The sequence below is a fragment of the Falco naumanni genome, chromosome 5 (assembly GCF_017639655.2).
Source record: "Falco naumanni isolate bFalNau1 chromosome 5, bFalNau1.pat, whole genome shotgun sequence".
Lineage (NCBI taxonomy): Eukaryota > Metazoa > Chordata > Aves > Falconiformes > Falconidae > Falco > Falco naumanni.
In genome coordinates, this window is record NC_054058.1 from 10,773,489 (window position 1) to 10,801,253 (window position 27,765).

Below are 27,765 nucleotides of genomic sequence, written 5' to 3' on the forward strand. Positions count from 1 at the left end.
TTTCCCTTGTGTTTCTTTTCAATTGACTGCTTTGATTTAAAAGTCAACTTGCCACCTAACATCTGCCTTCTACCTGTTGGCTTCTGTGTTAAATAACTTTCCTTTTAATTACAGGTCAATGGTACACTGGGCAAGCAGGTGCACAGGAAAAAGATGATGTACATGGGAACCCCAACAATCAAACCAGAGAAACAGAGCACCGTGACCTGGCTATTCCTGGGGCTGTTACAGGAGACAGATCCCATTGTTTTGGGATGATGCCCTTCAAGATGAGTCAGTGGGAGCAGCTCTCCAGATCACTTTACAGACTGAGGTGGGTCACTGCCTTCAAGACTGTGTGGGACTCCTTACACGATGCTAGGGAAGAACATTTTGGGATTCTACAAGACTCACTTGTAGATTTTTAGAGCCAGAACCAAAGGTGGGGGAAGAGAGGTATTAAGGTGGTTTGGTGAGGAACAAGCATGCAAAAATGGATAGATAAAGGCATAAAGGGTGCCGGTTGCATGTTAAACAGCTGCTGGTCCAAACTTGTCTGACCTGGCACTACGTTTTATCACTGCAGTCTGTCCTGTCTTCTTAAAATCCATTTCTAACTACTTCTTCTGTGTGATGGACCCCCAGTTTTGTGCAGATATGTATCAAGGCATAAGTGTCAGCAACTGGAATTGGACCACAGGTCTGTGAGTCTAGATTGGCAGGGATGCAGGACCAGTTACTGGACAGAGTGAGTGCCTAACACCACTAAGGACCTTCATCCTGATCAGCCAGAGGGGAGAGTAGGATAACCATGTGGGTGGTTTTTGCGTTTGCCAGAGTACTGAGTGTTTGTGTGTACACAGAGAATGTGCGTGTGCGTGTTGTATGCATGCATTTGTGTGTGTGCCTACTGAGATACATGCTCAGCTTCACTGTTACCTGGACCTGGGGACATGGAGCTTTGGCAGCCTCACCTCTGTCAGGCTCCTAGATATGACAACTCCTAACAGTCCTTACACATGGTGGATTTTACAGAAAACTCATGTGCCAAAAAAAAAAAAAAAAAAGGGGGGAAAAATATAAAATTAGAAAATTAATTCTGTGAAAATCTAAATTTGGGTCAATTGGAACTTTGCCACTGCACTGTCTTCAGTAAGTCATACTTGTTTTCCAATACTTTCTGCTCTTAGTGTTAGGTAAATTCTCCCTGGTTCTCTCCATCTAACAAGAAATCCACACAAGAGGCAGTAGGTCTGGATTTGTTACGTGCAAGCTCAGGAAACCTGCAATCTCTCTCCATGAAATGAGGTTGATTTAATTATGATCTGATAACTGCAGTAGTCAACAGTGACTCTGCTCCTCCATTTCTGAAGGGAACTTCGCCACTGACATGCTCGGACACAGATTAATCCAGAATATTTTGTTTTAGACACTCCTGTCTGTTTTGGTCCACATCTAAAGACTCGTGAATGAGCTAATGCTTTTTTAAGGGGATATTTTACACACTGCAAACAGCAGCTTTTTGTAGTGTTAATGCAGTTCTATGCCTTTGTGTAAAGACAGGTTCCTGCTTTTCCTCTTTTCTAGCTAACCAATGGAATTTCTGTATTTACCAGAATAGTGGACTATCTTTAACATACTACACAACTCTTCGGAGAGCTGAAGGAATTCAGCTGGCCAACTGCGCAACTAAGTAAATACACAAATTGAAATGTATCCATCTTCCTAGGAGCAAACATAGCTTGCAATACCTTTTCCGTGGGAATGTTAGCACTGAATTGGCTCTGTGCCTTGCTAAGGTTTTGCATTTCATAAAAAAAAAAAAAAGGCAACACACCCAAAAAACCTTCAAAAGCATTTCTGGCTCAAGAGCTGGAACTACCAGTTTTCTTTTAATGATTTAATCACTTCATTCGATAAAATTTGTCCACCTGGAAGGAATACACAATTGTGTTCACACAACTGAAAAGCTCAAATGAAATAGTTGTCATCAGACTCCATACAGCTTCATCACATCTTTGATCCTGATCTACCAACTTAGTCTCCAGTTACTTACTGCTCTCATTTACTTTTTTTCTAAACTGTGCCTACTTTGCAAAGGCAAGTGCTTGTAACTTAACATGACACATGCAGCTAAGATCAAAAAGTAAAAAAGGTAAGAAGCAGAGATGCAACTTCTTTGTTAAGTGGGAAAATAAGGAATATCCTTTGCAAACAATCAAGTCCTTTGCTAGTACCACAAAAAACTAATTAGAAAATAAGCCTGTTCATTTATGTGCTCCTACATTCTTAAAACAATGCCTTCAGACACGCTAATGAACGCAAATTGCCAAGGCATAACATAGAAAGGGAAACTGTCATCTTAAACAACCTCTGCCTAAAGCCACATGGAACTCTACTGAACCAAAGGCATCACCCTGAACTGTGCTTTGAACCTGAGAGAACAATCTTTGCCCAGTTCTTTATGGGACTGAGGTATCTGAAAGACCTGGGAAGGCAAAGTAACCTATATCTGAGTTACTTACTATAACTAAGTATCTGTGTCCATGAGAAACCGGTTATTCTCTTACCTGACTTTTAAGAATAATGAAATTACTCTGGTTTTATAGTAGCTTTGCCCAGCCTTCATGTTCTCTACAGAGTATGTAACACACTGCATGTTGCTATTGAGTTCCCTGGCGGAAAGATGTCAATACAGAGGAGAAAGAGAGTTTGAGCTTGGCATCTGGAAGTATCTGTGTGATTCAAAGTTATGTGTTAATCACTGTTCTTCATTTGGTAACCCATGGTTAGCTGGCTGGATGTGGCGTGTTGGCTTTTTCCTTATAAAGAGCCCCGAATAAACAACCAGGAATAGGATTGCACTGTAATATGGGACTTTCCAGTTTTCAGTTATATCTAATCGAACATCAGTGGGAATAAGGATCTGAAGGCCCATATATTATGGGTAAGTTTAGGCACACAGTATTTCGTTTAGATCAGTTTGCTTGTGCTGCTGCAAGGGAGGTATTTCTTTTAAATCACTCTAACTGTTAAATGCATATATGCATTGAGCCGTGCTCATTTGGAACTGGGTTTTTCCTCTCCCCAGTTGCAGTGATAAGGCATTCTCAATTAGTAGAGTCTGCCAACCACCCTGTCTTTTAAACCTTAAAATCTGTGTTTGTTAATAAATAATTTTCAGAATTCCTTACCTAAAGCCTGGTAGATTAATGCTCTCTTACCTGTCTGACCTGTTTGATGACAGTCTATCTCAATAGCTCTCTATTTCTCAAGCTGGAACTCAGTGATTCTACAGACGCAATGACTGCAAACTCTGGGAGTTAACATCCTTCATCAGGGGTATTATTACAGCAGTTACTGTGCCAGTGTGGTGATGGGCTGCTATGCTGCCCATCTTTTATTTATTAGCCCATGCATGGGAGGTGGGGGGGAAGAGAGAACAGAACACAGGCAAGATGTTGATATTCTGACCCTAGGAAAGAATATCAATCTTTTGTTGTTTTTTATTTTATATGAGCTACAGTATTATTAATGTTCTACTTACAAAGGAGAAAACTGAGAAGTTGCCTGTTCACAAAAACATCAGATTCATTTTAGAAATGAGAAGCCAACCCTGCAATCCTTCCTCATGTAAGGAAAACCTTCTTACACTCACAGCCTGACTGACATTTTGGATTATCTACACAATGATGCATGAAATTAAGAGCTGCAGGACTGAGTCCTAAACTGCCACATTTAAGATGCAATCAGGCTGTTCAATAGGAATGCCCCTTTGACAAGCATTTCCCCTACCATTTTTTAGGTATTACGTTATCGAAAACCAAACAAAATTACACTACTGCCACCAGGGTTTTTTTGCTAAATTAATTTTAAGTTGATTGATTATTCATGAAGTGGTTGCCTCACATATTCAGTATCAGGTTATGTGACTTGTCAACCTGTGTATGCAATACTGTTCCTGTTATCCTTAGATGAACAATAAAATAAAACATTCATAATTAACATCTGCATAAAACATGGAGCGTATCTATTTCTTTCTAAGCACTTGTGAATACTGTCAAAACACATGTTCTAGGGAACAAACATGACAGCATTATCCCAGTCAAAGGGCAGACTTATGTGATGGTCTATTTTAACAACCTTGCTTAGCTTTGTTTCATTAAACTGCATCTTATGTAAAATGTAGCTCTGGAACCAGTAGTTTACACTCTGCTATGTCCATAGAAAATTTTCAGCTTATTTACTTACATGTGTCACAGCAGGTATTGCCAATTTTTGTAATTCTGCCCTAAAACAATATAAAAAGAAAAAATTCTATTTTAGCACAAGTAATACACATTTTTTTCTGTTAGAGGAACAGAAAGGGACATTTAAAACAGGGTGTTAAGCAAGAAAATTGTATTTCTATATTCTACAAAATTATAAATCTACATTAGCAATCATTTCTTTATCCATGTTAAGGTTTTGAACTTGTGATTGTATTTGTTGATAGCTGATTGGAAATAATTGACCATATTAGCAAGTTCAACACCTAAAAATATTGCTTTCACCTTATATTAGAAGCTTTCTAAAGTAAAGACATTGACTACAAATAAATTTCTGGGAACCAGAGTGACAAAACCAACAGCGCTCAAGTCTTATGTCTGTGTAACAAAGGTAGTTAAACAGTCCCTCTTGACTTTTTTAGCAAATAGGTGAAAGCATGCCTATTCTGCAACAGCTGAGAATGTACAGGCAAATCATCATAGGATATCACACCTGTCAGGCAAGTTTTAACAGCCAAAAAGTTTGGCTTTCTTGTTTCATTACTACCATGTAGAAAATAATTCTCAGAAATATATGTATGGTGGAAAAATCAATAAAAACCAATAGTGAAAGGAAAAAATGGAGAAATATTTATACTGCAGGGTGATGCCACTGTTGCACTAAAAACCTGAACTTAAATGCAAAAGTTTGGAGGCCTTTTTAATTAAAAAAACCTAAATTTCCCTCCTCTAACTAGATGAAATACACTAATTTTATAGCTTAACTAGTTCATATTTTTTGGATGGGAGGAGAATACATGCAGTTTGGGAAGTTCTGATTAAAAAATAAAGTATTCATTGATTTTCAATGAAGATTTTTAGAATACAATAATAACCCCAAGCCTGTAACATAAGCTGGTGTTTTTCTAAATCTTTGTTGGTATAACAGAACTGAGTAGTATAGTGATTTCACAAAGTGAGAAATGCACTATAGAAGCCTCATTCTTCCTGCGCTATACATATCAAATCCTTCATTAGTTTGATGTGAATGTAGAAAGAGGTTTGGGCACAAGCTTTGGCAAATATTTCCTGCTTCCTTCTGTGCCCAAGAAAATGGGGACAGGTGACATAAACACCTGTGTGATGCTAGATGAGCAAAAGCAGGACCCCATGTGCTACACCCCAACCTGCACTCTGTTCCTCAGTGGATGGCTAACCTCAAGCCTCAGGAAAGATGGATGGACATGTTGAGCAGGGGTTTTATTATACCGTTATACCAAACAACTGCAAATGTGGAAGTTTGAGCTCTTCCTATTGTGAAGATTCCTTCCTTAACTTCATACTAGGGTGAAATAAAAATGTTTTAGCTTTTCATATGCATATTCATAGGAAAAAAGGGGATGATCTGACTTTTCTCTCAGCTTGCATAATTAGCCATGTAGTTGTGCTCTGGATACCCAACTGAAAACATTATTAGAACAATTGTTTTCTATTTTTTGCTGCTTCACAGAGAACAAAATTATCACAAGCTCAGCATCTCCCCTGCAATATAGTCCTGCATAAAACCAGTGTATAATTTAAATAAAGAAAACTTATATTTTTCAGAATTTCAAAGAAAGTTCAAATTGAGGTTCACAAATGAGGTGCTGGGAGAGGCCTAATACAAATAAGATACCTATATACAGATCCATAAACAGGACAGTCTATTAGGACCCTGGAAACAGGACCCATTTCACTACTTACTCCTTCAGCCAAACATCTTCTGGAATCAAATGGAGGACAGCCAGTGATTCTCCTTTCCCAGACAAATTCCCCTTTCTCACTTACTTTACAGGAGTGACTATCACAGCCATCCTGGAGTGTTTCATTTGGCTGTAAAGATTTAAAGGCTGTTAGCTCTACACAGAACACAGAAACAACACAAGACGGTAAGCTTTGAGGATACAACCTGACTATTCCTTTACTGATATTTCAATTAATGTACCATGGTGGTGAAGTTTATAAAACATGGACATCATTAGTAAACCAAATTGTTTATCAACAAGTCATTATCTTCTGTTTACTCCCATAGTGATATTGATTACAGGTCAGTCAAGACTGCCAAAACCTCACATTTTTCAGCTCTAAAAAGGGAAGAAATTTTCATTAACTTAAGAATTGTCTAAGTGAGAAACTTGGGAGTTTGGCCTATGCATTGTCTTTTAAAGAGACATATGAATATCTGACTTGTCGCTGAGTTGGGAGCTTCTTTAAAAAAATACATAAAACCACGCACCCACACAGTGTCATAGAACCATTTCGGTTGGAAAAGACCGTTAAGATCATTGAGTTCAACTGTAAACCTAACACTGCCAAGTGTACCACTAAACCATGTCCCTAATCTCCACATCTACACAACTTTTAAATGCCTGCAGGGATTGACACTCAACCACTTCCCTGGGCAACCTGTTCCAGTACTTGACAACTCTTGGTGAAGAAATTTTTCCTAATATCCAATCTAAACCTCCCCTAGTTCAACTTGAGTCAGTTCCTTCTCATCTTATCACTTGTTACTTGGGAAAAGAGGCTGATACCCACCTTGCTACAACCTCCTTTCAGGTGTTGTAGAGAGTGACAAGGTCTTCCCTAAGCTTCTTTTTCTCCAAACTAAACCCCAGTTCCCTCAGCCACTTCTCAAAAGTCTTCTTCTCTAGACCCCTCACCAGCTTTGTTGCTCTTCCCATACTCTCCCCATCTAAGACAGCTCAGCAATAGAATAAAATAAAATGTTACATGCTTCTTCTTGTGATAACCTGATAGGTTTTAACCAGAAAAAACATCCACTCCTGTTTAAGAACCTATCATGCTGGAGATATTTTTCAAAATTCACAATTTCCAGCTAAAATTATCCATTTCTCATTTAACATTCGATTTTAAATTTCCTCTAAGTAGAAGTCTGAGCTCATACTCATATTTGATCTCATATTTATAATATCAATGCTTGCTATAATGTTCCTCTAGAATTTTGCACTGTGGTTTGAGGTGTCCTTTTTTTGCACTTATAAACAAGAAAAAAGAAAAAAAAAAACAAAAAACAAAACACTTTCTTGAAAAACCATTCTGAAATATAAAAGGCACCAGTAACGCCACATTCCTTAACCAAAAAGGAGGAAAAGAAATGCATTTCCCTTGGGTTCACCAGAAGTCTGTGCTACATTTACATTTACCCGTATACAAAAGAAAAGAGTACTTAAAACTCACCTGAAGGTATTTAAGCCTTCCATCTCTCAGCCTGATGCTACATGAAGTTGGCACACATTTTCCACAGCAAGACCCAGGGATTTCCTGCTTTCTGTAATTCTAGAAGGTAAAGGACATTTTTCTGGGTTTATTTTAAGTATGCTTCCTACACTTATACGTAGAGGGTCGTTGTTGAGGTTTTTTTTTAATTAACTGGACAAAGTGATAGCTAGCAAAATGCTTTTATAAACAGTAGGACTAAACTAGTTTAATCTAATTAGATGCACACTTTGGGTTTTCTGTTGGGGTTTTTTGCCTTTTTTTTTTTTTAAAAAAAAAAAAGCTATCATTAATCCTTGTATTGATTTATTATACAATAGGGAGAGAAGTTTATTTACAAGTACAAAGTCTCCTGTGACCACTATTATTTGACGGTAACAGTTGCAAGACCAGGTCCACTAAAAAACACATGACAGTAAGAGAGGGTAAGAAATGTTTTGAGTGACACACAGTTTGAACTTGTGCTGTGCAGGAGCTTCTCTGTAAAGCAAATAAATACTACCCATTGCAACCTCAAAAAGTAAAGTGTTTAAACAGTGGGCAGGGAAAGGGAAGAATAAGGCTAAGGTGGGAAATGTGGACTATGGAAAGAAAAAGAAAATGATCTGATAAAACAAGAAGGTAAAAAAAGCATCAGAGAGGATATGATGTAATAAAACTAAAAAGGAAGGAAAGGAAGAAAGGGAAAGATGAAAAATGGAGCCCCATAAAGGGCACAGAAAGGAAAAAACAGTGGCAGGGAAAGGAGCATGGGAGAATGAGCAGCACTAGATGGAGAGGAAAAAGGTATACAGTGGATAAGGAGGGGGGGGAGCAACCAGAAAGGAACTGAGTTAACACATGAAGTGTCCCACAGTAATGTCTCCAGCTGCTACACATAACCAACAGCTGCTTGTGATGAGCTGAACATTTTTTAGACAACAAACACTTTCTGGTTGAGTGAAGGCATGCATATTATCCATATGTTTTTTATAGAAAAAGAATTTGGGGAGGGTGGGGGTTTGCTATTAAATCATTGGAAGAAAATGTAGTTCATTGTTAGTTAGGTGGATTTGCTCTACTAGCAAAAATTTAAGCACCTAAAGTAGGTCATAAAATGACAAATAAAAAAAAGACGACCCTGATGAGCAGAATATGCTGCACTTGGCTGCACTTCAATTACCAGAGCATTTACTTTCACAGCTTCAGCATCCAGTAGAAAGCAGGTGCTCCTGAGACAGCATATACTCTTAACCCATGATTTTATCCATTATGAAGGAATTGCGTTTAATCTGGGTATACCACGAAATCAATGACTCTGAGACAGGAAAGATCCCAAGTATGTATGTGAATCTCACTGGCCTTAGGGGAATGAAGACATTCTGTATCTTATTTGATATTTTTCCCCTCCAGCTCCACAGATTCATTACAATGGCTACAAAGGGATATGTACACCTAGACCTGCAACCTCCCTTGGGTAGCTGCACATCTCCTAAACACAAGTTCACAGTGCTTAATAAGCCCAACTGGAAATTGCCCTTTCTTCAGAGTATTTTGTTTAGTCTGTACTTTTGGGTCAGGTAGGGGAAAAGAGCTGTTTGGGAATTGTGTGGGTGGTGAAAGAAGCAGGAGAGGAATGTTTCCCCATTTTTTTACCATGTATTTTATTGATTCCTCTACCTTTAAATTCTACAGCTGGCTTCTTGCATTGAAAACAAGATTTGATGTTTGTGTATTTTTGTGTGGGAACATACATATGCACATATGTTTCTGGCCACAGATTCATTCTAGCGTGTCTGGGGTTTTTTTCATTGATCTGCCAGGTTATTTCTGTGGACGTGAGGAAGATGCTCAGCACTGAGCTTGGTCATTTATTTTCCTTTCAGAGGCTTGTGTCTATAATCATACCTCACAGGAGGGGTGATATTAGGGTCTAGAACCACACAAAGTATTCCAGATTCTCCTTTTTGTCACAGGCTACACTCACATCAGCAGATAAAGAGGGTCAAGGCCAGTTTTCTGGCCCTGCAGACAAGGGGAACATGTATGTCTAAACTGTATTCTCCCCACAAAACAGGCTGGCCTTGGGTTGTCCTAACTACTGGCCTGTGCCCAGACATTATTTGGAAGCTTTCTAGTTAGAAGAGGCCAGTTTGGACACTGCTGACAATTCTTCAGGACGTTGCAGGACATAATTGGAGCCTGCAGTCTCTGCAGTCTTGCTCTGTTTAGTTTATTAGTACAGATGAAACCCCAGAAACTTGACTTACTACACTGTCCTTTCTAGTTCTACTTCAGGACTGAAAAGTGGACTCATCCAGAACCTGCCCCTCTTTTTTGCAGGAGCTCTGTCAATGTATGCCCCTCCTAGATAACAGCCTGGAATCCCATATGATCACATTGGAGATATGGCTTTATGGTGCAACAGCCAGTGCTTGTGCAGGCCCTAGGTCTGGTTGGGCCTGTTGGGCTCCATCTCTTATCCAGAGAAAGGCAGAAGAAGGGGCATTTAAGCCTTTTCCTACGAAACTTAGCTGCTGCTTTGTGCTCTTCAGACAAGGGGAGACCTAAGCCAGCCTCTGCAACTTGCTTAGGTCTCCTTCTACTTGAGGTATTGGCACTAAGAGAGAAAATTGCGTGACTGAGCAGGACTAGTCAGGCACTCTGGTCACACTGTTGGTCAGTGGAGCAAAAACAGGAGCTATGTGCCTCTGGCTTTCCCAGCCAAGCTCATTCCTTGCAGATGACAGCAGCAAAGACTTCAAAAAGACCAGTGGAACTTATGGGGACAATCACCTCAAATCACCTAAGGCATGGCTGGGAACCAGACAAATATTATTGAGCCCAGCTATTAGACAGTTTGAAATAGTCATAGAAAAACCTCTAAGGATGGAGACCTGACTGAGCTGCTGGTCCCTGGAGGGACAGATAATACTGTAGGAAAGGAGACACAGCAGTTTCTGTTGCAAATGATTTGCCAAACCTTATTTTGCCCTAAAGGTAAGTAGTCTAAAATACACAATAAAATGTGCCTGTGGACCTGAGTACTCCAAAAAGTTACCTTTCTTACACTCTGGGTTTAGATCAAATTTGCTATATTTCATCTAATTCAGAGAAAGAAAAACATGGGACCATGACTTCTCAGAAAAACTTAAAAGAGAGGCAACAGGTCCCAGAGATGTACAAAACAAACTGCTGTATACAATGAAGAACAAGATGTTTTCATCAGACACATTCTTAACCAGAACATCCACACCACTTGCACTTACTATTGGACATGGTTCACAGCTTATTTTTGTACATGTCAGAGTATATCTCCGAGAAGATATTGACTGGAGGGAGCAACGACATGTCGTGCATTGGTCCACCATCAGGCTTCTCCATGGCTGAAACATTAGAACCAGTTTGTAAATCAGCAGTGTCTCCTTAGCAAAACTCAAATAAACAAGCAATTTTATTGAGGTTAAATCTCTTTCATTAAATCTTGCATTGCAATACTTTGCAAGAGAAAACAGAAAACCAAAGCCCCCACTTTCCAGAAACCCAAATTTTTGCATCTGTAATTCTACAACAAGCAGCATAGCATGAGGCTACTTTTCAAGTAAGCCCTTTATAATTCCTTAATCTGTAAAGTGGCATTGACATTTCTTTCTCTGTTGCTTACAAAGCTAGCAAGCAAGAAAGCAATCCTTGAAAGTGATGAGGAAGATTTTGTCATGAGCTATCCTAACTATCTATTACGTAGTTGCCACCACTTCATTTTTCCCAAGTGTAGTGAATTAGTTTGCCAATAAGTTTTTATTCTTGTTATTGTTCTTGTAATACCACCTAGAATCTCTAGAGTTATAAAAGCTTAAAACTGAGAAAGGAGAAAGAAAACCAAAAACAGAATTACTGAGTGAAGAACTGGACTTGACCATAGTTACAAGCACATCAGTGGCTGAGCTGGCACACAATTCAAATTCCCTGAGCACTTGCCCAGAACCTTGTTTGCTCGATCTCATCACCTTTTCAAAGCAAGTAAACACAGCACTTAAAATGTAGAGCAAAAATGCTGAACTATTAAATGGGAAACAAAGGGATGTGAAGTTACTAACTGGATTGCTAGTACTGAAAGGAATTCTAAATAAAAAGTCTTTGTGCCTCCTAAGTACACAGCCTTTCATTTTAACACCAAAATAACAAATCCCTATGGTTGAAGGGACAAAATGGGAGAGGTCTATTCAAGATTTTCACAAAGAACTTCTATAACCTAATAAATAAGTAACAAATAAACAGACACTAAATATTGCTAAATTATAAAAACTTTGAGTTGTGCTTTGAAAGTCAATGGAATGTCATTGTTGACTTAATTTGGAAAAGGAATTTCCCATGCTACATATTATGCATATCCTCAAATCCTTTTTTTCTTGTTCCATACTAGTAAACACTCAGGGAACAAATGGAGCAAAACCAAGAAGCTGGCCAGAGTAACAGTGTAAAGGTACTGTGTTTATGGGTAGTACAGTGCCAATACACTGGCATATACACTGGAGGACAAATGTTCTGATTGAAGAATTTAGATTAAATTTTTAATCTGCGCCCCAGCACAACAGAGGTCCTCAGGTGTCAGTGGTTTTCTATAAAGCACCAGCAATAGCTATTACTTCTTTTTGTTTTGTGATCTAGAAAAAAGATCCTCCACATACAACATGATGGAGATGGTAATACCAATAGGGAGATCCCTGCCTTTTGACACCTTAGCTTGAGACCTTGACATGGGACTCCAGCTTTCTTGGTTTAAACTTTTATAGTGAGTATCAGGTCATTAATCTGGAGGGTTCAAAGACTTTAACGGATGCAGGCATAAGGACACACTCATAACATCTTCTTATGGGAGAGGGACAGATAGCAAATGTCATATGAAACTCCGTAGTTCTTGTTTACTGTCAACATTGGAAAGCATTCAGACACCACAGTGACAGTTCTAGTACAGACTACATGGCCTCACAAGGGCATTGGACCCACTGACACTGGTATTGCTCTACTGGTTAGTAGCTCCACATACATATGTGCAAATACACACAAAAGCCTTGCAAATCTGCAAGATGTCCTCGTCATGTTGACCTGTTTTGAAATATATTTGGATTTGTTCTCTTTACTCTCACAACTATACTTAATTCAGGCCCTCTAGAAGTAAATGCTTATCACAGAATGCCTCAGTAGCTCTAGGCTTTCACATCATGAAGAAGGGGTCTATAAAGCCACAACTGATATTACGGTTGATATCCTCAGTGGATCTTTTAATAGTTCTAACATTCCAATTGAATAAAAAAAAAAAAAAAAAAAAGATAGATAAAGTTGAGTTTATATTAAAATCACTGTTATGGGCAGGAACATAGGGCTTACTAGAGACATGTTGAAACAAAATCCTCACACACAAGTGCCTTGAAGTTCTGGGAGAAGGTTTTACCTTGATGCGAAGTTTGCACCACAGCTTAGTTCTTTGATATTTATTTAATGTATTTAAAAGGATCAGCATGCAAATGGCTTTAACAATGGCTTTCTGTGAATAAGCACAGCTTGGCATGACAGATCTGAATGAAATAATGGATTGATACATCTTTTTCACTTTATATAATACACATATCACATGTTTTCTTGGCTCACTTAAGACTGAAATGTCAACATCTGCTAACCCAGTGTTAGTCCGTGCAACCAAAATAACCTGCATAAAGCCCAAATCTACTCAGATCTCCTTCAAAAATGCCACTCAGTAAAAGCCTGGGAAAACAGATGAGTGATATAGATAATCCTTTTGGTAAATACAGCCACCTGCTTGGAAGTCTGCAGTTAAAGCCCACAGCATTGTTAAGAACAGCAGAATGAATGCAATACACCAAATTACTGGAATATAATATTGGTAACCAGATACAAGGCAAAAATGTAAAGGGATTAAGGGCACAGTCAGTTAACAGAACTGCAGTAAAAGACTCAAAACTTGGAACTATTCAGTGAATGAGTTAATGGAGCAAAGTTTTCCCTTGATATAAAATGAAACTTGAAACCTATTCTTAAAAGACCCAGAATAAAGGTTTTGAAATCCAGGAAGTATAAACTTCTGTGGACATCACATCTTCCTTCCTGACCAGAACTCTGGAACAGTCATTGAAGCGGAGAATAGTGTAAGACAAAGCTGTAGTAATGCCAGCTGCTCAAAAGCCTTCAGACATATAGTTAATTAGCTTACAATGTCATTAAATGAAGCTAGTTTAATTTAAAACGTTTTAATATAAGCTCTAATTTTATTTTATTATTCTACTTAAAACGGCCACTTCATTTAGAAATCTTCCAAGATTATATCTCAACTCGAATTTCACACTCTCCATCCTGAGAAAGTATTTTGCTAACTGCGTTGTTGAATGCAAACTTCAGTAACGCTTGACATTTGCGCCAGCAAGAGCACAGAAGTAACGTAACAGCTGGGGCCTACCTACACCCCAAAATCTTGCACAGGCAGCATTTGATAAAGCAGCCAATTGTCAGGAAGAACAATAATACATTTTAAAAGCTGTACTAAAAGAGAAGAAAAGAAAAGCAGTTGAGGAGACAGCTTTTATGGATAGCCAAATAGCAAATAAGAATGAGTCAAAATGTAGTTTCAAAATGTCAGCTGAAACACTTCATGAATTATACCAATTTTGGAAAATTTTGTTAAGATCAGATTTTTTTTTCACTTTTGTAAAAGCTGAAATATTTTAAGTCTTCAAAAAACTGGTACTTCTCATTTTGCTCTCAACATGACATTTTGTTTCAGAATTTTCTGACGCTTAATTTTTCAAAGTATTCTGAAGTATTTTAAAACACTTGAAAACAGAAGAAAGACTTGACTTTACAGATCAGGTAAACATTTTGTTGGAAGAGAAAAAAATTAGTTGTTCATGAAAGAACAGCATGCAACTTCTTTTTTAACAGAATATGTATATATACACACATGCAGATCCTATATAACAGAAGGTGGCAGGAGCTAGCAGTTGCTATACTGCATGACATTTCCTACTTTGACAATATACCCTAGAGGAGACAAACAGACGAATCAAAGAGAAAGCAGATTATTTCAGATTTTACCACTTTAAAACCCTTCTCCCAGTGTTCTGACAAGAAAGGCAAAGTTATTCCTTGGATTTAATTCTACAGGGAAGTAATCCCCACACAGAATGATGGATGCTTGATGACAGGGCTTTAGCTCTAACAAACGGATAAACTTATGTCTATTGACTATCAAAACCCCATCAAACCAGAAGAAATAGATGGAGAAAGGTTCTTTCTGCCATACCTCAAAAATCTAAATAGATTTGGGTAAATACACCTTTCAAATAAAGGAAAAAGACAGGCATACATTGACAATGCAGGAATACATAGGTTAAAAGTTAGGTTAAATGACTAAAGAGGACCTGTTTCCCTCGGGGATGATGAGAATATTCAGAGCTCTTTGACACCAGAGGTGCTGCCAGAATATGGATTTAGGGAAACAATGGACAATTGACAGAGCTCTCCAAAGATAAATTCGGCATAAATGAGATCAGATGCTTAACTCCCATCATTCCCACTGTCATGGGCTGGGTTAAACATATCTTAATCTATCCATTAAATATGCAGTTGAGAAAAAATTTCCTCTGAGGGCATATCAGCAGGGATCTTGAAAGGGAAAAGAGGTCAAACAGTGAGGAAGCTCAGCTTTCCTGTTCCTGCTAATAGCCAAGGAGGGATACCCCTCCTTCCACACAGGTGGAGCAAGAGTCTCCATCCTTTTTTAATCTGCCTTATCCTCTAGGTAGAATACGGGAAGTTTTTGCTTCCCCAAAGTGGGCAAGGATCATTTTTGAGATTATCCCTTGCAGATAGTTTCCTGTGTGTTTGGTAGCCTGCAAGTCATTACACAACACAGGTTACTACAGTTTCTAAGCACTTTTCTCAAGCATCCTTTCAAGATAAGGAAACATTACGGTCCCCATTTTGCAAAGATATTCATTGTCATATAGAAAGTGTCAGGGTCATGAACTGGACATACACACGCTGTCCCCTTTGCCATTGCCTTTACCCTAAGGTCTCACTTGCAGAGATTCTATCTGAACAAAGCTGCCCTATATGCTTATGTGTATTCTGGCAAGTTTGTGTCCTTCAAAAACTCATTCATATATTTAAATGTCTTGCCATCACAGCAAATAAAAGGAAGTGTGTCTTACCCCAATAACAGTACCATTCAAAGGGCAACCATCCAGGGGTACTGAAAAAAAAATAATATTCCTTTTAGCATTATCATTATCATGACATTACCAAGAGATAATAAACCACAGGTATGCTTTTTGACTTATTAGAGTCCCAACTGAGGACATTTAGACCTAGTTCACTGTAAAGAGGCATAATTGAGCCGTCTTATACCTTGAAAGGCAGCAATTTCTCAGAGTTATCCTGAATTCCACCTCCAAATATCTCTTGCTGAGCTGTTTTTTAACAAGTACATAGCACAACAGAAATCTTCCCCTCCAAGCCTCACACTCTCAGAAGATGCATTCAGTTTTTCTGCAACTCACAGCGTGTATTTCCCCTTCTCTCCCACTGCTAGCTCCTCACCCTGTTGTTGCATATATACTTGTCAATTAAACATGACTCGGAGTATTCCCAGACTGAGGCCAATTAGCCAAATCTCCTGATCTGGACTTTTGCCCCAGGCCTATGCTAGGAAATGGCCACAGCCACAATGCTTAGAGACATTCAGAAGACATCAAGGCTGCATGCAAACTCCAAGTTCATAGCAGGCACTGAGGAGAGCGCTGAATCTTCCTTGGCCAGAAACATATCAAGACCCCTTGTAAATGTTTAACAATGCAGGCTAGAGCTGTAGAAACATAGCCTGGTATGCCTCTTTGAAGCAATGCAAAATACCTTCAACAGTAATTAGTTCAAGAGGAGACAGTGAACATCAGTTGGAAAGAGAAAGTAATAGCAGCAGGATCTATTGTACTAAATGTCTAAATTATAAGGAGAGCTTAAAGAAGTACTATGCTTGCATAACATACACTTTTGAAATTGCTGTTAAGAGGCAGGAGATCAACACATGATATGATTCATTCTCTAGTGATTCCATTTGTCATACACCAAAGCTTACCACATCTGCAGGAAGGACAGCAGTCTATTATTTGGTCACAACGTAGTTCAGTACCCTCTGGACAGTCAGGCACATCCATTTGAGAGCAAGAAACATTCTTTTGCTGTACAAAAACCTCATTGTTCACCCGGACACACTCATTGATAACACAACGGTTGAAGGGGGATCGCCACTCTGTGCCAACCTGATGGGAAATTGTAAAAGGATTAAATATAGGCAGCTGTATTTGTGCCACTGGAAAGATGGAAGACCATCACAGTCAACATGCTGGTTTGCAAAAAGCACATTTACTGCATGAGGAACAGCCTGTCACCCAATTCTCCTAAAATCCTGACAGCTACAATCAGTTTATAGAACAGTCTGCTGCTTGGTTTGTGAAGTGTAGGAGTTACAGAAGTATCCTTAAGTGAAAAATAAAGGGGCAGATGAAATAGCATGTGAAAAAGAAAAAGCACTCTTAAGTGGATTTAAATCTACGTTTGTTACCCAGCCGCTGGCTGCACTGCATTGCACTGTAGCCAAGCTGGCCCTCTTTCTGCGGGAACCTGCTGCACACCAGCTCTGCTAAGCCCAAAGGAGGCTTTGGCAATAGGCTCCAGACCTGGAAATACTTGCAAATATAGAAGTGACCGGATTCTGTTGACAGCCTTACTGATTACAATCACCCGTGGGGCAGACAAGGCAGGAACTTCAGGAGCTATTATGGGAAGTATCACCACAGGCCAGAAAGAAGATGCTGTCACAGTTCAGCACTGGGAGGAGCCGATCACTGCTTTGAAGCTGTATGCTTCTTCCACTGTGAACACTCTTCGAATGCACTTCAAGAACAGTGAAAGTGAAAATCAGATCCCCAGCTCCAGTAAATTCAAACATCTTTGCTCAGAAAATTAGGGAATAGTTTTCTCTCACGTGTCACATATTTACTTCTTTGTTACTGACAGGAGAGTTGAAAAAGGACACAGCAAGAAAAAGACCCCAGAGTACAAGGATCTATTACTCCATTAGGACAACAGAAATCAGTAAGATACAGTGGGACATTAAAATAGGCCTTCTGCAGGCTTGTTTTATGAAGCAGAGAAGAATATTGATCCACATTAAGACATGCTCTTGGTAAAATCAGGGAAGAGGCAAAGCTGCAAAATGATACATTAAGATTTTTTTTAAAAAAAAAAAACAAACAGCAGACTGCTTTTGTAAAAGAAACAATTAAAATATTAAATATGTGAACAAAATATGTGTATGAAAATGCAGACACATCATAAAGCACAACACTTAGGGAAGAAAAGATGGGGGAAAGGTGTATTATTTTAAACATATTTACCTTACTTTTCCTGCCTTTGTTGAATCCAAAGCGCTGCATAGGATTAAGCAATTTAATGCTACTAGTGCATGCAAAGACTTGCCAGGGGTGGTTGGGTTAGGGAAAGAACAAAGCAAACAGCCTGAAGGAATTAAAAACGTAGGCAAGAAAAGAAACAAATATTCATGTAGCTTTCCCAAATGGTAAGGTATCTGCAGTGCATTTTAAATGGTCATTGCATGCACTCACTTCCCATTGGGTCTTTGAATCCTAAGGGAAGAGGCACACTGCTGAAAATAAATAGATATTTTGAACAGAAAACAAATGTGGCCTGGACCATGGTGGTCTGATCTGACATGCAGCAATCTTGCAGTCACAGAATAATTAATATTATTATCCTCTTTACTTCCTAATATGTCAGTGTGTACCAAATAGGATATCCTATCTGAATAGAACTATGAAATTCAAGTAATCCACTACCCTGTCTACCTGCTACCCATACAATAATACAAAATAATTGGGATAATTTAAACAAATAGCCTACAGCCAGAGAAGCATCTTGCCCTATCAACATTCTTTTGAGCTACCATTTGTGAAATTAATAATTTTACACAAAAATATTCCTTCCTTAGAGCCCAAAAACAGCGTGGAGGATTTTCTTGTTAGGACCAAGTAAGTCACATGCCCCAGAAAACATTGTTTTTCAGCACTGTTTGATGTACAGAAGAAACAGCTCACATTTTCTTCACCTCCTTCCACGGAGAACAAAATAATTTCAGGGACCTTCTGCTAGAAGAGGAAGGGTCCGCGCTACCACCACCTCACCTCATGCAAACGAGAGTCTGCATCACCCCGAGACCAGAACAGTTGCTCTTCACAGGCAGTCTTCTGGCATCTCCCACAACACTCCCCTTCTTGGACAATATACTTGTAACCCTGTAGAAGAAAAGAAAAGGACTGACTGATCCAGGAATATGATACAAATGAGGAGATTAATCCTCAAAGAAAGCATCGGGATAAATGTTTAATATTAGCAACTATTTACATAAAGGGGAGTTTGAGAACAGAATTTTAAGGCCACGTGCTGCTATTACAGAACAAACAAGTGGTCCACCCAGCTCAGCATCCTGTTAAATGGTTAACATCACCTGTCAGAAAAATATAAATTAAAATACATGCAACATTAGGAGCAGAAATTCTTATCTCATTAGTTACTGCTTAATATATATTTTGAAGACATATTCACTTCAGCTACATGGACTAACTAGGTAATATCCTTGCTCAGGTCATGCCAATCAACTAATGGGCCTTTTGAGGGTATCAGCTTCTCTAGCACGGTATGGAGCACCACTTCTTGAGCACAGAAAAGGCTGAAGGTGCCTAATAATAATAAAAAAAAAAAAAAAATCACCCTGAAAGATATTCCTTTTGCTAGGATCTGCTCAAATACGTAAGAGCACAGAGATATGCCACAAGACAGAAAAAAACAATGACATAAACAGGCAGAAATGGAAAGGGAAGAGGTAAAAGAGAAATGCTTTCAGACGACCCTGAGCTATGTCAACAGCATTTAGCAGCAGTCATTTCCAAATGTCAGTTTATTGTATGCCAGCAGTTTCTTTCATGCATTAGCACGTTGTAAAGACCAAGTCTTTCCAATAATATGGCCCTACAGAGTGCAAAAGGAAGAAGTACATCCACTTCCAAGGGTGAGTATCAAAATTGCTGCTATTTGGTAGATTTTGAGAGAAAACTGTATGTCAATGTTAAGAACACAGTTTTTAAAAAATCAGTACCTCAAATGGCCTCTCTTTTCATATATGAGTCATACATAATTATGAGCACTTTTATTGGGTATTTTAAAAATCATTAAGAGAGAGATATATAAAATACTATTTTACAGCAGAAAAAGAAATTCTAGGAGCATCTTGGATGTTAATCAGCACTAACATGTCCCCTTTCCACCCCTGAGGATTCAGCCTGAGCACATTCAGACACCTGACTGCCCTGTGCTGAAACAGAGGGAAGGGCTGGTCAGACAAGTAGTCCAGGGACCAGTTTTGACTGAACATTTCATCTTTCCATCTCCTGAAGCAACTAGCCAAATATTCAACCACTGGAATATCTAACTGAAAGCAAGGAGCCGTAATCTAATTTAGAAATAATATATTCCACGTTTAATAGCTAGGCAGTCTCCAAGGGGCAAAATGTAAAAATGTAACTCTGATTTCAATACAGCGTTGAAGGAAAGATGTTCTGTCAAAGAAAATATTGTTCATGTGAAAAATGTCCATGAAAATAAGCATCACTTTATTCTGGTCAGCCCCTTTGAACTGAAATGCTGAAGTATTCCCAAATGTTCCCTCCCCCTTCATGAACTGTCCTTGATTTGCAATATGAAGCACATTAGCAAACCTTGATAATCAGCAGACTTTCATATGGAAGTGCATTTTGTATAATGTCATAAAATGTAATACCAGAGTTTGACCTAGCTTTGCAGAAAAAGTTGTGCCATTGAGCATTTCATTTTATATGACTTTTATCTGCTAAATACATATCTGAAGTATCTGAAATATGGGATACAACTTATTTGTGCGGCAAACTCAGAGAAGTAAAACTCCATGAGGTTTTTATGCCCAGAATAAAGCAAAATCCAGCTGCAGAACCCAGATTTCACTAAGTTAGTTTGAACACAGCCCTCTAAAGTGCAAACAAAAAGGTGCTATGCGGCAGACTCCAGGGGTGATTTGCACCCCTAAGGCACTGACAAAGATGTTGGTTTTGAACAGTTCAACCTGCCTGTGTGGCCCGTTTGGTGCTTAGTGCGTTCACAGTATGGGGGCTCTGACTCCTAAGGGGAAGAAACACTGGAGATCACAGCTCCTGACCTCAGCACCTGCTGAGATTCTCCTAACACAACCCCTGAACCACCCCAGACTACAAACCCATCTCAGAAAACAAACCTGCAGACTGCAGTAGTCTACAAGCTCCTCAAAAAGCTGACCACCCATCTGTACTTGAGCAGTAAGGCCAACAGTGATTGCCTGCTGTCACAGATACTTCATAGCACGGCAAACATTTCACCATCAGAAAACGCACCTTTTTTTACCTTACACCATGGAAATTTGGGTCCAGAGGAAAAAAAAAAAAAAAAAAAAAAAAGAAAGCTTTATGTTTAATTCTAAAGGTGGTCATTTTTAAGGTTGCATCTAAGAAAAGGATAATGTAGTGTTCATTTTGAGGCTGACGAGGTGGGGGTGTCCCAGTTAGATGACTTATGTACAAAGAGTATATGTTACCGGGATTATTCCTGAGCTGTACCATCTATGAACATGAACATCTGACAAGTCTCGTATACTGTGCTGTTGAAGGTTAACATTAGACTGAACTAGGCAGAGTAAGCAGTATCCATCTCTTCTTTCATTGTTTTTCATTTTCTGGCATATAGAGATGCCAGTGTTTGCCGTAGTTTGTTCAAGGATCCACTTACAGTCAATATTCTGTTGTTCCCTGCTTTTATTGGACTGGATCCGCTGCTTTATTCTCCTCCACGTTGTGATGACTTTTTTATTATTTTTTTTTTCCCCAAACACAGACTTCAAACAGGGAATTAAAATTCAGAAGCCCTCAGTAAGTGTACGACTGCCCATCAAACTGAAAGGCAGATTGCTGTCCTCAGGACGAAAAAAATGCCCTGGGAGGTAAGGGATAAGGCAACACAAGGCAGCCCTTGCATTTGAACAGGTGCATGTGGGTGACTTGAGAGCGATAATCAGCAGCTGTGACAGAGAACCTAACAAGTGCTCAGTTATGCTGCCAGATCAGGCTGTTTAATCAAACACAAATGCAGAGATAAAGCTCATCTCCCGTGCAGAGAGTGAAAGCATATGGATTAAGACCTTTGCGGGGGGATGGATTTTGTGTGCTTTTGAACTGGAGCTTAGCTTGTGACAAACAAAAGAGGAATGCAGATTAATTCTGTAGCATTCAGAGAATGCACATTTTTCATTGCCTACTCAAGGCTACTAGAGGGATCCACATAGACTATGGCTTGGCATATGCACTCCCTCTTTTGTTTTAGGGTTTCTCAGGATACGTAGTTCATCTTTTCACAGGTGCTAAGGTTTTGGCCAGAAAATTCTGTCAGCTGCCTTTTGGCCACAAAGCAAGCAAGAAAGGACAGAAATCATTCCTCAATGTAGTAATCTTAAGAAGGCTTCAGTATCTGCCTTACACATATTGAGGTGACAGTACCTAGAGAGGGTAGGAGGAACCAAAGAGAACGAAAATTACAAGAGTAGACTGAGGAAAACCCAGTAGGAACGATATAAATCAACTTGAAATGATGAAAGCAAAATCTTCAGTGGTGAAGAATCAGCACAATTCTAGAGATTTCCCTGGAGCTGCATTCATTTAACCCAGGAGAGGACTTAATTCTCTGTTTGCAAGTCTCTAGAACATTAAAGTATCATTTCCTAATTTCCATAAAAAATTATGTTTAAAGTGCAAGTACTATGTTTGAAATTACCTCCCAACACGACTTTCACAGTTTTTAAATGAGATCCTGAACATTTAATATCCAAACAACATTCTTCCTTTTACTTTAGTTTCTTTGACTCCCTTAATATAGATTATTAAGCCACTTACTACCATGTATTACATGCTACTTCAAAGGAAAATATCCATTTGAAATATTGAAGATTAAAGCCACAGCTTTTGTAGTCAGAATCTATTACAACCATCATTCACTATGCCCTTGCACACAGGCTACAAATGTTCTTTATTTTAATTTAATTAATCAAGAGGTTTGAAAATCTAACATAACTAATTTACACACACTTAGCCAAATGGCTTTGTCTTAAACACTTATGCCAGAAAATTATGCTTCGTTCTTCTCATAATCATCTAATACTTTAAATCACACTCCTTTATAGCACTTACAAAGTGCCTAACTCCAAGAACACTGACAGAAATTAAGCAAAGCAAGTGCTTCCTTCACTACTACTGATCTTAAGGTGCTTTGAAAGCTGTTACCCAGTTTATCACCATGACTCTCTGAAGGGATGTAGTCTGATACCCTCTCAGAGAAATAATTTCACTGCCGTCACTCCTCCCTGTGGCACATGCAATAACTGCAGCAATCACCTGCTTGCTTTCTCACAACTTTGGTAAGGGAAAGATAGTACAGAAAAAGTGAGGGGACTATGACACACAATGAAGCAAATCCACACCTGGTTTGCTAGTGAGAAGTCTGTGTTTGCTGTTATAACCTCCTTAGAGAACTGTGGGATTGGTTCATTTCAATGAAACATCCACTCTTTTTCCGTATCGTTTCTTTACATGCTAAAACTACAGATACAATTTGAGTTTAATTTTATCATACTCAGGAGAACAGTAGCACCATTCATTCATCAGGGTGAAGGAGTTAGTATATTCATTACTTTGGGGTTTTTTCTCTCTTTTTGTGTAGCTAGATAAAAACCTGTAAGCTGTTTCCACAGCAGTCAGCTGACATAGACAACAATGATACTGCACAACTTTAGGACCAGGCAATGGAATTAATAACCCTGAGCAGCAGAGAGTTTGGACATCACCTTAGTAATGATCGATGATTAAAGCATGTCTTTAATGTCAATACAACTTTCAATGACATCCAATCTAAACCGAAAAATAAGCTTTAAGGCCAATTCAAACTGGATAACAGAACTTCTTTTGTCCTTAATATGTATATCCACTGAATCAGGAATAAGCAGAGGAAAAAAAAAATTTGAGCTCTCCAGGTTCTCCAACAGCTATGGTTTTGGTTGTACAACTTTGATAACCATTAAATGAGCAGAAGAAATGGCAGATTCCCAAAAAGAACTGGCATGGTTTCCACCAAGGCTGTTTTGTTTGTTTCAAAGAAAGGTTTTTGACACTGCAATGATTACAGCTGATTTGCCAAGAAACTGCAGCTTAGCATTAATAATACTTTATTAGAATAATAAATTATTGATGAAGCTATGGCTATCAACCAAAACACAGCCAGATACTTTAGATCTCTTATTTTATAGTAATTGTCATACTAGAAACAAGTCCCTTCTATAAATGGAAATTGAAGGAATTGTCTTGCAACAGCTGAAAGCTCTCACATCTGCACTCATGGTTTTCACTGCATGGAGCATCCTCAAGCTTTCTCACCAAACACTACTTTGCAGAAAGAGCACTAGCTGGATTTTGTAATTTTGTAATGGATTGGGGGTTTTGCTTTGGTTAATATAGTCAAATTTCAGTGCATGATTTACTGTTTTAAAATACATGTTAGTGTAAATTCAAATAAGAATTTAAAACAAGTCAGACAGTGTAGGGTTCCTACAGCAACATTAATTCAGCCATGAGGTAAGGCACATATATGCTCTATGCCCATGGTCAGTCTTTGACTCCCAGGCACATTATTAACAACGTCCTTCCAAAAGCAAAAGGAACAGCTCTAACTTCTCATAGCTGTATATACAAGGTTTGCTAATGAAGAGCTTTCTTCCAAATGTAACTGAACAAAAGCAAGGATGAAGACAAATATTGTGTCGATTTTTCTTAGCCTCTGTTCTGAATGCAACTGCACCAAAGGGACTCACACACAAAAAAAAAAAAAAAAAAAAAAAAAGCAGACTTCTTAAAACTGGTTAAAAGATTTGGGAATAACAGTGGGAAATGGGCTGCAAAGATTTGGAGACTTGGCAGAGGAGGGAAATGTGTATGCCATATTTGTTTGGAGATTCACTGTATTTCCAGCAAGAAGAAAAAAACCTACTCCCGAAGCAGAAGAAAACCAAGTGAATTTTGTCTCACATGCAGCACTAGATAACCCAGAACATCACAGCAGCATCCCAGTCAGCATAGTGAATCAAACACAGAAGGAACACCTGTCCCTTCAGATAGTCAAGGGTTTTGCAGTTATTGCTGTAGTATGCCCTTCTTTGCACTTCCCACTGACAAATTCCAGCTGGTCACCTCTAATGACACCAGGGCAGTCTGTTGAGTCACAGGCCAACATGCAGACTTTTATCAGCTACAGGACCACTGAAAGCACTGATAATACAAGACATATTTGGAAATGCTTGCTGCTTAGCCAACTGTTTGAATTTTGTGTGGCCTAATGCAATATATAGCCCAACATGAACATTTAAAAAGCAACTTGGAAATCTGAATAGCATTAACTAGCTCATCTTTGCTTCTTCACTGAGGCAAAAAAACAAATTAGCTTATTCTGGGCTTCACTTCACGGTTCAGGGGAGAATAAACGCATGGGGAAAACTCATGGGTCAGCAAAAGGCCTGCAGAGAATATTCTGAGTCCCAGACAGCCACATCTGGTTGCTCGACATGGACCTTGTACCCCGTGCAGCTTACTCAACTTGCAGATCGTGAACACACCAGACCACAGAATAAGGAGGAGATTCTTCAAGTCAGATGTGTCTTTTCCTGAATGGAATTGGCTAATACCATGAAGAACTATCTCAGTTAATCCATGTATATACTGAAAGCTTTAAAAAGTGGCAAAATGTTTTTGATGTTTGCAACACAACTTCTCCGGCCATGGCAGTTGGCAAGGAGTGTGGGTTGTCAGCATTTGGCTGGGCAACATCATCTGCCACCTGCTTTTTCTGCAGACCCAAGCTGTGTATTTCCACTGCCCTCACTGACTGACCCAACCACGTTAACCTCACGAAGCAAGGACATGAGAAGGCTCAGGGACTATGGGTACAAGGTACTAGATACCAGAGTAAAATGCAGCTCTAGGGCACCACATTTAATTTTACAGTGATTTTTTTACTTCCTTGATCTCCACATTATGCTAGGGTGAGGAATGTTAGGGATGTAAATTGGGTAGTTTAAAGTATAAAAACCATTTTGAACTTTTCTTTGCACAAATCATTTTATTGTCAAAGTCTTCCAATCTATGACATGGCAAGTCCTGCTGACTTTTAACCAAATTCCTTTGACCCTTTTAGAATTCTTCTACCAACTTTTAGTACCAAGTATCTGTCGTCTCCTACCGGACCAGCTATGTCAATATAATAAAGCAGTTCATACTTCCTTTGTGGGCTTCCAAAAGTAGACCACATAATTTTACAGCATCTAGCAGATGTCTGAGCATAATAAAGGCCACAGCATGTGGTGTTATTGCTGCTGTAATGGGCAGAGCTGAGCAATAGATGAATCTGAAACTCTTCAGAAAGTGAACTTCAGCTACGAGTCATTTGAAATTGAACTTCAGACACCATGAGTATTTATTGTGCAAGTGGTGTAAATGATAGATACTTCAGGATGCAGTTCTTTTATTTAAATATAAAATAAACTTGTCACTGATTTCCTTGGCAGCAGGATATATAATCCTAAAACAATAACCCTAATATAAAGTCAGTAATGCTCAGGCCCTCTTAGACTCTGTTCCCAAGATAATTCGTTGCTACAACACTTATTTTCTATTTTTCTCAGGTTTCTCTAAACACACAGGTTTAAAACTAATCATTTCAGATCCCCATCAGGGCTCTGCTGGCTAAGGTACTGGTTTAAATGTTACTCACCCGAGAGCAGAACGAGTTACATGCTTTGTCATGACACTCCATCATCTGAAGTCCTGTAACATCATCACTCATACTAGTGCAAGAGCATTCCCTGCAACCATCTTCCCAGGTTGTCCCAATGGAGTAGACTATGTTGTTGTGCACGCACACCTATTGAATGCAAAAATTAACAAATAAAAGAGTACAGTGGTGCTGTAAGGGCACACTGCTGGCTCCAAAAAGCTGCTTTTTAAGATGTGAAACCTACCATAAATTTTATGGAATACTTTGAACCCAGTAGAAATAGTACAGGTCTTAAAATTGTGGCCACTCTGTTAAGGAAAGGAAAATAAGGGCAACCAAAGCTGTTGTTTTATAAAGAAAAAATTGGAGAATTTTATCTGCAGTCAGTGGAATTGCCCAAGGTCTGACTCAGTTTCCCTGGAAGTATAACATGACCCAATATGTAGAGATAAGAAACAGTGGGTCCTGTAGAAGGTGCTGTGCAAGCAAAATTTTTTCCAGCTAAATCAGCTGATCTGAAAAGATCCTACTTTGTACTACAAGCATTCATTCTCTTTTTCCCTTAGGCCATCACAGCCACCACAAAAGTAGTGCCATCTCTTATACTGCACTTTCTATTAGTAAATTTTACAGCATGTTATTAGAGATGAACATCATTTAATTTTATAGATATAGCAAGTAAGTCACAGAGACATAAAATTACTTATGCAAGGTCATGAACTACTTAGCAACAGAAAATAAAGGCTAGATCTCCTGAGCTGCAAGACACTGTAACCCTATGTTAAGCTATTAGGTAAGGCTGCTTCAATGAAAAGGTTACATTGCACCGCAACCTCACCTCTAAGCAACCTTATCTTAAAGGTTAACATAAGAACTTAATAAAAGGTTGGAAAAATAAGGAAAAATATCTCCTGGTGAAGCTTTAACAGATTCAGGTATTAATTTGCCAAAAAGTGTTAAATAAGATAACAGGTGTCCCAAATATTTCAATAAAGCTAGTATAGGAATGAAAGAATATATAGTAACTGCATGGATCCAAAATCATGTACCTCTGTTATTAGAAAAAAATTATTTTTTTTTAAATTACCTCTGAAATTCCTAATGCTTGAATGACCTTAAAGTTTCATATGTTTTTGGTGGGCGTATATATATATACATATTAAATTTTATTAGTATGTGTATATATATATATATACAGGCATATAAACAATATTTATATAATATAAAAATCTGATTCTCCTGAAGTCATAAAAAATGGGTTGAT

At 38.7% G+C, this 27,765-nt stretch overlaps 1 protein-coding gene across 1 annotated transcript in view; it reads right to left on the reverse strand.

Annotated features, from left to right (window-relative positions):
* Positions 1-27,765, reverse strand: part of VWF (von Willebrand factor) — a 145,479-nt gene that overhangs the window by 2,491 nt on the left and 115,223 nt on the right. The window contains exons 45-52 of the mRNA XM_040595803.1: positions 26,499-26,648; positions 18,758-18,868; positions 16,633-16,816; positions 15,710-15,750; positions 10,754-10,870; positions 7,467-7,565; positions 5,970-6,098; positions 4,231-4,270 (exon numbers count right to left, since the gene is read on the reverse strand). Of these exons, the coding sequence (XP_040451737.1) occupies positions 4,231-4,270; positions 5,970-6,098; positions 7,467-7,565; positions 10,754-10,870; positions 15,710-15,750; positions 16,633-16,816; positions 18,758-18,868; positions 26,499-26,648 (871 nt within the window). The remainder of the gene's footprint in view (positions 1-4,230; positions 4,271-5,969; positions 6,099-7,466; positions 7,566-10,753; positions 10,871-15,709; positions 15,751-16,632; positions 16,817-18,757; positions 18,869-26,498; positions 26,649-27,765) is intronic.